The 9,617-nt window shown below is 40.8% G+C and overlaps 1 protein-coding gene across 1 annotated transcript in view; it reads left to right on the top strand.

Annotated features, from left to right (window-relative positions):
- The first annotated feature begins 1,444 nt into the window (after positions 1 to 1,444).
- Positions 1,445 to 9,617, top strand: part of LOC121876663 (glucose dehydrogenase [FAD, quinone]-like) — a 14,437-nt gene continuing 6,264 nt past the window's right edge. The window contains exons 1-5 of the mRNA XM_042381999.1: positions 1,445 to 1,509; positions 3,401 to 3,554; positions 6,359 to 6,564; positions 8,771 to 8,960; positions 9,571 to 9,617. The exon at positions 9,571 to 9,617 is cut by the window's right edge and continues 88 nt beyond it. Coding sequence (XP_042237933.1) covers positions 3,410 to 3,554; positions 6,359 to 6,564; positions 8,771 to 8,960; positions 9,571 to 9,617 — 588 coding nt within the window. The 5' untranslated portion in view covers positions 1,445 to 1,509; positions 3,401 to 3,409. The remainder of the gene's footprint in view (positions 1,510 to 3,400; positions 3,555 to 6,358; positions 6,565 to 8,770; positions 8,961 to 9,570) is intronic.

Genomic DNA, 9,617 nt, shown 5'->3' on the forward strand with positions numbered 1-9,617 from the left:
GCATCGACGGACGCTTAACCCATTGACCTCTAAACAACTGAATTATTCAAAGGGCAAGAGTCAATCAATATGTAATAGTGCGTTAACCAGTGTTAAGAACCAGACAGATAACGCTAAACCATTCCAATTCCATTTGCAGAAATAAAAAGGGGAGAGACAGAAATTTGTGCCAGTGTAACAAAGGATAGAAGTAAAAAAAGAATACTTACCACTGTAGAAAGACCTTATTGCAGTTACACAAACAATGTACGTAGTGTAGAGATGCAAACAATGTACAGCTGCTTGCAGGTACAGTGTTCCACCCCTCGATAGCCTTTCCGAACATGTGATCAACAATATTTTCTGTAATATTTATACTCGAGATTTGTACTAAGCGATATGATAGATGTAAAAACGGTAAAGAAGGTTCGACTATGATTCTGACACTGCCACATGTTGGGGAAGGCCGCCGATGGGTGGAATACTGTACCTGTGGGCAACTGTACATAGACAATGCGGCTACACAATGCACAGTACAAATGCAAATATATTCACAGGTACGGGTATAAATATAATTGTAAAAGTATAGTTGCATAGGCAAGTATAGGTAAGATACAAGTACAGGTACAAATACAAGCAGGATAGGCGACAGGACTTTTGTGGGAAACTGTACACAAGTAATTACAGACGCAAGTACTTTCAGGTACAGACACTGAGATTCCCCAGTGATAAGGAGAGCGAGGCAGATGCTGGTGAGAGAGACTAAGAGGTAGGAGGAAATGCCTGATCGAGAAAGAATGTTTAACAGCTGACCTCCTGTTGACTGGGTTTTCCCTGTGTTGCTGCGGTTCAAGGACAAGAGTACAAGGCAGGTAATTTCTATCCTAACCTGATTCATCCATGTTCTTTCTCTCCATCTCCCCCTCATCAATTTCTCATGTTTCTCCCTTATCTGATCTACTCCTCTACTCCAGTAACAAAGAGAACACCAATGAAGATCTAACAAGAGAACATCAATGAAGATCTAACAAGAGAACATCAATGGAGGTCGTAGCAAGAGAACATCAATATAGGTCGGAACAAAACCATTTATTTCTCAACTAAAAAATAGCTAATTTAACAATACATCCAATTCATTAACTAGAATGAATAGTGATAATGTTGCTAATTAAAAGGCAATAATTATGTTTTCTAGTTACTGCTGATTAAATCGTAACTATTGACATTTTTTATGATCATTGAAACTCTTGTATCATGATTCTAAGATGTCAGATTTAATGGCCTCGCTGTGTAAGATGACAAATGTCAGATATGAGGCGAGAGTTCTGGTGTACCTTGAACCTAAGTGTATATACCTAACGATAAACTCAATTATTTCCCCCAGAATAAAAAATAAATCGAAATTAAACTAATCGGTAACTGAGGACTTGCATAGGACTCGTGACCATCATCAAGGTTATAAATACAGATACGAGACATCTATTGGCGTCACTCGTGGAATAGACTTGTAGGAGAGAGGAACTATCCCGTGTGAGTGCATCCTTCTGTTGACTATGTGCGGTTTTTTTTTTTGAGTGCGTACAGGTCGCAATTTGTTTGAGCATGCGCAGGAGATTATAATGTGCGTGTCTGAATGGGTACAGGTCTCAATACGAGTGACTTAGTGCGCACACGTCACAATGCGCGTCGAGTGTTTCTTGTGAGCTTGCTGAACATACCCCTTCGTTATAGTGTCTAGTGCGGTACTGGGGGCTCAATGTTTGTGTGTGTTTAAGTGCATCTTATAATTCAACTATGTCGTTGCTTACGTGCGTCTTAAGACCTTTCTCTAAGTGTCATCAACTGCGTCCTGGGGCTCATTAATACGTGTTTGAGTGCGTCTGGGAACCCACCATGAGCGTGTTTGAGTGCAGCTGGGACCCGATTAGTTCGAGTGCGTCACAGGAGTTCACTACGTGTTCCCAATGTCTTTTGAGAAAAATAAAAATTGATTTTATCTTCTGGTTTACCTGAAGTTCAACTCACAGGGAGTAAACTTAATCATTCTGTGACTATCTCCCAGTTGCAGATGACGGAGGTGCTTCAGATAAATGCATCTTTCACATGCACGGATCACCTGATGATTAGGCATTCATGTTTATTTCACCTGATGATCAAACACCCTACTGGTAATCTAACACCCCCAGCAGGTAGCGTTCGGGTGTTTATTCGTCAGGCAAAAGAGTGCTCCTAATCTTCAGGTGATGCACAGACACACCTGACCACGTCTGGAAACTACTCAAAGACCTTGGCTATGAAATTTTCTCCGACCTAAAACTGTTTATGACAGCACCAAGTGTGATTTCCCTTGAGTACAGAAAATTGTCAGAACAAACTTTTTCGGAGTGAGAGATGTAAACTCTTGGAAGAATCAGAAAGCGTTGTGATGGCACCAAGTGTGAGCTTTTATTCAAGACTAGACTTGACCAACACTGGCGCAGGTACAGATATATTCTGGGGCCAATATATGTCCAGTACTTGCCAACAGTGTGTAACAGATAACTAACTGACCGCCCCACTGGTAAGTAAGATGGATAATAAAGAAAATTAATAAGCAAAATAACAAGAAATTAAATTTGGCGAAGTTATTCAGGCGTCACCGTTGTTAGATCATTTCCTAGAACACACACCGTCCCTGGCCCAGCCCTGCACGTGCACCTTGGCAGGGGCACATGAAGGTCTGCCGAGACGCAGTGACCTTGCACGTTCGTGGTATCCGAGTAGGAACCTGATCGCTTCTTTTATTGTGTGTTATTTATTGAAAATGACACGGTTAAGAAAAACTTATTGGTTGGGTTTTTTTCATACATGGCGTGAAATGTCATGGAAGTTGACCGCTGGTGTTGAGCAACACTTGTGAATGATCCCGGGTTAAAGAAAACGTTTGGGGTAAGCGCCAGCAAACACAGTGTGTTTTAGGTACAATCAGGAGGAATTTAGACTCTTCACATAGGGCGAGGATAGACAGTAAATGAAACACAGACTCTCAGACCAAACTGAAAAACGCTACTCATTCCTTATTTAACATAAGTGAGATTCAACTGACATTTTCACAGTGAGTCAACCACAAAGTTAAGTTAAGAGAATTAAGACTGCTTAAAAAAAACAAAATTACAGAATGTAACAGGAAATTCTTATTCATATAACATAAAAAGTGAAGTTGAGAAGAACAAACATCACATATTCTTAAATTAATAGAAAATAGAAGATAGACAATACTAAATGAATATAATAGCTACACGAAGGCTTTGTGGACAAGTTTAGATTCAATACAAGTTCAAGTGGCAGGTGAACTTTATCAACATACAACTACACTCGTCTCACACCATTCACCTGCCATACCCAAATCCTTTCTAGAGACTGTAATTATCGTGTCTCCCAGGTTTCAGAGATGGGCACGGAGATAGCGAGTAAGGCGACGGTGGTGCTGTTGCTGCCGGTGCTACGTCTGCTGCTGCTGGGTGTGGTGAAGGAAGCTGGATACGACCCATACCGCCTCACCACACCCCTCCTCCCATACTATGACTTCATTATTGGTGAGTGTTATTGTAGTAGTAGTAGAAATAAGATGGGGTGTCTAAAATTAACACACACACATACACACGTTCACACTTCCTTGAGGTTTTATATCTAGAAGTTTAAGTAATAAGAGTGCAGAGGTCTTATTGCAACTATATCTTGCGCTAGTCAGGCCGCACCTCGATTATGCGGTTCAGTTCTGGTGTCCTTATTATAGAATGGATATCAATTCACTAAAGTCGGTGCAGCGAAGAATGACGAAAATGATTCCGGGACTTAGAAACCTTCCATATCAAGATAGGTTAAAGAAACTAAACTTGCACTCCCTAGAAAGACGAAGAGTGCGTGGGGTGACCGGTAATAAAGTCACAGGAAAAAAGTCACATTTCCTTTAAACACCAAAGATACAAATTAAAGTAATTAAACAAAAAGTATTTTAAGTCGCTTATTAACTGACAATACAAGGCAATGAAACAAAAACATTTATGTCAGTCGTTTATTGGCAATATATAACATGTACACATTGAAAACAGCATACATAATGTCATAGCATTATAAATCCTCGAAAAAATCAGAGTTTATTAAAAACCTTTAAAACAGTCATTTATTGAAGTACTCACATGACATGTACACGTTGAAAACAACTTACATAATAGCATGGCATTACATGTATATTTAGTGTTAATGATTAAGACGAACATTCCAACCGACGCCACGAAGAAAATCTGTTACAGTCTTGTAATCCTCCCGTCGAGCAACACACAAGTTGCGAAGGCGTTCTTGTAGCTGCACATAGCGTCGACGAACTCTTCTTTGAGGTGGGTTGCCAACAGCATCCTGTTTGATAATGGTGCTCACTGTCGCTTCTTCACGCTGAAAGCATTCAATGACGCGCTAGATTGAGGGATGGTAGTGACCGACGAGGTTGAAGAACTTATTATTCCACCCTTCACAAATGTTGTTGGTACGAGCATTGTTGTTCATGGTGGCGTCATGCACATTCCATAGGTGTGGGGCGAACATAGGTGAGGTGTGACGCATTCTCAGAGGCATCAGGGCATCACTGGGCATGGCAACTGGCTGCTGAAAGGAGCCACTAACATATGTACGATCAAAATACCTGAGCAACTCCTCGGCTTCAGGTGGATCTTGTGGAGTGACAGTTTTGAGGTATTTCATACCCTCATCAACGTCTTCCAAGGGCAAAAAAGCTAGTGCATCAATCATGCCACAAAACAAACGAAACCAGACATTAACATTATACTGTGTACTCAAACCCACTTCCTGGATCTTACGCCAAGTGGACTGTGTAAGATGGTGGAAACAACCTTTGCTCTCTTTTTTTCTGTGACTTTTTTTCCTGGATTCGTGCGGGGAGATACGAAAGAAGTATTTAAGTGGGTGAAAGGAATCAATAAAGGAGATACAGATAAAGTTCTTATAATATCCGAGCAGGATAAGACTCGTAGCAACGGATTTAATTTGGATAAGTTTAGGTTTAGGAGGGAGATAGGAAGGAACTGGTTCACAAATAGAGTGGTGGACGAGTGGAACAAGCTTAGCAACTTTGTATAAGTGCTGGAATGCTGGAAAGTTTTAAAAGGAGGCTGGATAGATTCATGGATGAGAGAGAGTGGTTGTAACTCTGTGATATCTCTGATAATATTTTCTTCCTTTGTTAATACTAGGTCTATTATTGTCACTTGGGGGCCTGTAAATCACTCCCATAATTAGTTTTTCTCTTCCCTCCGTGATTTCTACCCATACAGACTCGGTTTCTATTTCACCCTTTATTGAATTATTAATACAACATTTTAATGTATCCTTGACGAAGAGTGCGACCCCTCCCCCCTTCCTACCTTCCCTGTCCTTGTGAAAAAGGTTGTACCCTTCTATGTGGTACTCTGATAAAAAAATTTTGCTCGCCAGATTCATCCAAGTTTCGGTGATTGCTATGACGTCTACATTCTCGGTACATACAACCGCTCTCAGCAAGTCTATTTTATTTCTAACGCTCCTACTGTTTGTATAGTATACATTTAAACCTACCCTTCCCTGGTCCTGTTTTACCCCTTGTCCTGAGTAACTAATTTTACTTCCCAGGACCTGCTTGCTTTTTGACTCCCACTTTCCCCGACCTCTCTCTACTGGCGAACCCCCCCACTTTGGAGTGACAATTTCACGCTCCAGGGATGCAGACAACGTCTTTACCCCCGCACGAGACAAGTGTACTCCGTCACGACTGTACAGGTAGTCGTTGCCAGCTATCAATGAATGCCCAACCACTGTTTGCACAATGTTTTTCCAGTCGGCAATTTATAGCAATTGCCCTGGACAGCCATTCACGACCAACCCCTCTTCTAGGCAAGACACCACATACTATCGGGATCCCTCCCCTATCTCTACATCTGCAGCTGTAGTGAGGTAGCGGCTTAGCAGTCAGGTACAACGGCCATCAAGACAGTGGGAAGGACTTGTTGGCGCCGACATCAGGTCACAAGAATGTCTACAGACCAGCTCCCATAGTACCAGATCTAAAGTTAATCTATATGTTGACTCTTATGTTTCTGTACTGAAAGCTTTTGTCAATCAAGTGACCCACTCCCCGATTTCACCATATGTAACTTATCATCTCTGTTCATTGTATATTTTCAGCCTTCAGGCTGCAATGTTTTCTTAATAAACCGTTAATTATTAGTATTATTATTACAATCTCTTTCACACACATAGGGTCGCTCACACACACACAACATGCACTCTCACATACCAACATAGTCACTAAACACAGTCGCTTAACTCCAGCCTAGTATGTCCTCCACAGTCGGTGGTGGGTCGGCAGGCAGTGTGATGGCTACCAGGCTGTCAGAGATAGGGAGCTGGAAGGTGTTACTGCTGGAGGCTGGAGGACCCCCACCCCCGGAGTCCTACATCCCTGGCCTCAGCTTCCTCTTCTTCCTCCCTGGCAACCATAACTGGGACTACACCACTGCCCCCCAGAAACACGGCCTCCGTAGCTTCGTCGGCAGGGTAAGTTGATCTTTGTGGTTGTTCCCCTCTCCCCAAAAAATTAAAGGATTTGGCCGGTCAGTATTTTTCTCAGCGCGTTATACAAAGGAACAACACTCAACTGACTAGCCATTCAGTTCAATTTAGTTGTATTCATTCATACCGCCATACTAGTTTACAATGATTCAACATGGGTGTAGGATAGGCAGTGCAGGTACAATGAAAGACAAAAGTCGTGTCGTGAAATTTGGTGAAAACATATGCCGAAGGGCTAAACTTTTGGTGCGCTCTGCCTTGTGTTAGGGAGCTCTCATAATGCTTCACGAGTTATATTTAATCTTCGGACAAAACCACGATACGACTTTTGTCTTTCATTGTACACAATATACCTAAGAAACAATACAGGTACACAAAAATACACAGACAGTGCAGGTGTAAAAATAAGGATAAATAGTATGGCTATTCGACCGAGGACGGCAAACACAGGCATTGGATGCTTATGGCCTAATTTTCCTTTAATTTAATCTAAGGGCATAGTTTGTTTAAGAGGTCGATTGTGCTGGATTTCTGGTAAAATGAAGCAATAATGTAAATAAAACGGTAGTTGAAGAAAATATGTCCACTTAGCCTTCCTTCACTACAGATAACTTGCTAAATCAACCAGTGGCCTCTCATGAACACACTACCACCCATCAACAAAGTCTAAGAAGGCCAGCATCAACTCCGGATGCTTCCCTGTTGGGTTCTGTAATCATTCTGAGCTTCGCCTTGTACAGGATGTAGGGGTGCCCAATAAACTAGCCTCCGAGCTGCGTGGAGACAAATGTGAATCTGAATAAAAATATAGGCCTACTGTCACTAGAAATTAAATAATTAATTAGGCCTATCGTAATACCGAATAATATAAATAGGTTCACAACTGCAATGCATTTACAAGGCACTGGAGCTTTTCGATGTTATTCAACACGCAGAAGAGTTTTGAAGCATTTATTATACTGTAGTCTACCCGTTAAAAATATTACTTTCTTTGATTACCAACCATTCTCTTTCAACTCTTTATCCCCAACTAAAACAATTGTATCAGTTTTAAAGATAATGCCTCCTAAATTACTTTTCTTATAATATAATAAAAACAGTACTATGTATTGAAATAATGGTCATGATGCTGCTACTGCTACTACTACTACTACTACTACTACTACTACTACTACTACTAATAATAATAATAATAATAATAATAATAATAATGCTACTACTGGACTATTAAGTTATTTACCCGGTGATGATATTCGACGAAACGTATATATGTACATAATATACATTCTTTGAGGTGAGCCTAGATTTTGAGATATAAAATAACTAAGCTGACAGGTTGTTAACTTACAATATATTGGGTTAAATGAGGAGTAATCAGAAACTGCATGCAGCCGAGAACTACCTTAAGTTACTAACTGTATTGACAAACAAGTTGACTTTGCGAGGCGACTGGACGAGAATGGGGCAGACTAAGATGTGTACAGTTACAAAGCTTGAATGACGCGCTCAGTGATGATAACTGACCCCAAATTAGATGAAGGTCTTGTCAAGCACGACTAATGCCTTCCTCCAGAATACAGGTAAGCAGCTTAAATAAATAACACGTCAACGATATTAATGAAGAGTCTACTAAAACGGCCTGGAGCCATAACGGACATAATTACGGTCTTTTTGCCATTTATTTCGCTAAAGGAAAATAACGATGTCCATTAATTTATTACACTTTATCTTGATAAACTTTAGTATCAATTAGTTGTGTTACTTGAAAGGAATCGCATGAAGATAAGCACCTCAGTGTATTTCACCTGAAGATTAATCACCCAAGCACAAACCTAACTTACCTAATGTAACCTAACCTAACAATCTAACACAACGTATCGTAACCTATGTTAATCTATTTAGTAATCAGGTGAAATAAGCTGGAGTATCTAAATAACTAATCTACAGATGATACAAGCGACTTATGCGCCACCCTATAGATCATCCACTTCACCCCAGACAGGTCTATGGAACACACTGCTTACTGATCCACTTCACATTTCTCTGCCAGAGCCGCCCACGCTCAAAACCACCCACCCATCCCCATGCCCAGATGAGCACTAATGGTCCTCGTGGTGTGGGTGGTATGTGAGCGTGGGCGGCATTGGTTTTATTACAGCGTATTACTACTACATGCATTCACTACTACCAGAGAGGCAGGTTACCCCAGGGGCGGACGCTAGGGGGATCATCATCAATCAACGGGATGCTGTACTCTCGTGGCAACCGTCGGGACTACGACTATTGGGCCGCTCTGGGCAACACGGGCTGGGACTTCCGCTCCGTTCTCCCGTATTTCAAGAAGGCGGAGGATTATCGCGGAGACTTGAGTCATGATGGTGGTGAGTATATTGATCTATTGTGGTCCTAGTAGTGGTGGTGAGACAAGAGGACTGTGTGTGAGGAAGGGGTTATGTTGGGTTAGGTCTGATTAGGTTTAGTTAGGACAGGCTAGGTTATGTTAGCTTGGGTTACCTTAGGTGAACTGTAAGAGAAGCAGGTGAAATGGAAAGAAAGTGTCAATTGAGGTGTGACAATTTTAGATGAAATGGTAATAGTGATTATTGTAAAGTTATACAAATAGTAACGCAGTTTTAAGTGGCATATGAAGATTTAAAGTGAACTTATAAACATGTAAGTGAACTAACACACATGGGTTACGAGTGGGTTGGTAAATACACAAAAAACGACAAAAGCTGTTGTTTGAGATAAAAAAAAACACTTGTCCAAAATTCAAACAAGAAACACAAACAAAAACACCACATTAACAAATACACAAAAAGCATTGACATAGTAAAGAACACGAGGCAAAACATTACGACTGGAAGGTTTAACGGAGAGATGTGGTGACTTATTATTATTACTGTATTATTATTATTATAATTATTATTATTATTATTATTATTATTATTATTATTACTATTACTGTATTATTATTATTATTATTATTAGGTGTCTTCCATGGTCGCGGTGGCCCCCTGGTTGTCACGCCCCCACAC

This window comes from Homarus americanus, unplaced genomic scaffold (assembly GCF_018991925.1).
Source record: "Homarus americanus isolate GMGI-L3 unplaced genomic scaffold, GMGI_Hamer_2.0 scaffold28, whole genome shotgun sequence".
Lineage (NCBI taxonomy): Eukaryota > Metazoa > Arthropoda > Malacostraca > Decapoda > Nephropidae > Homarus > Homarus americanus.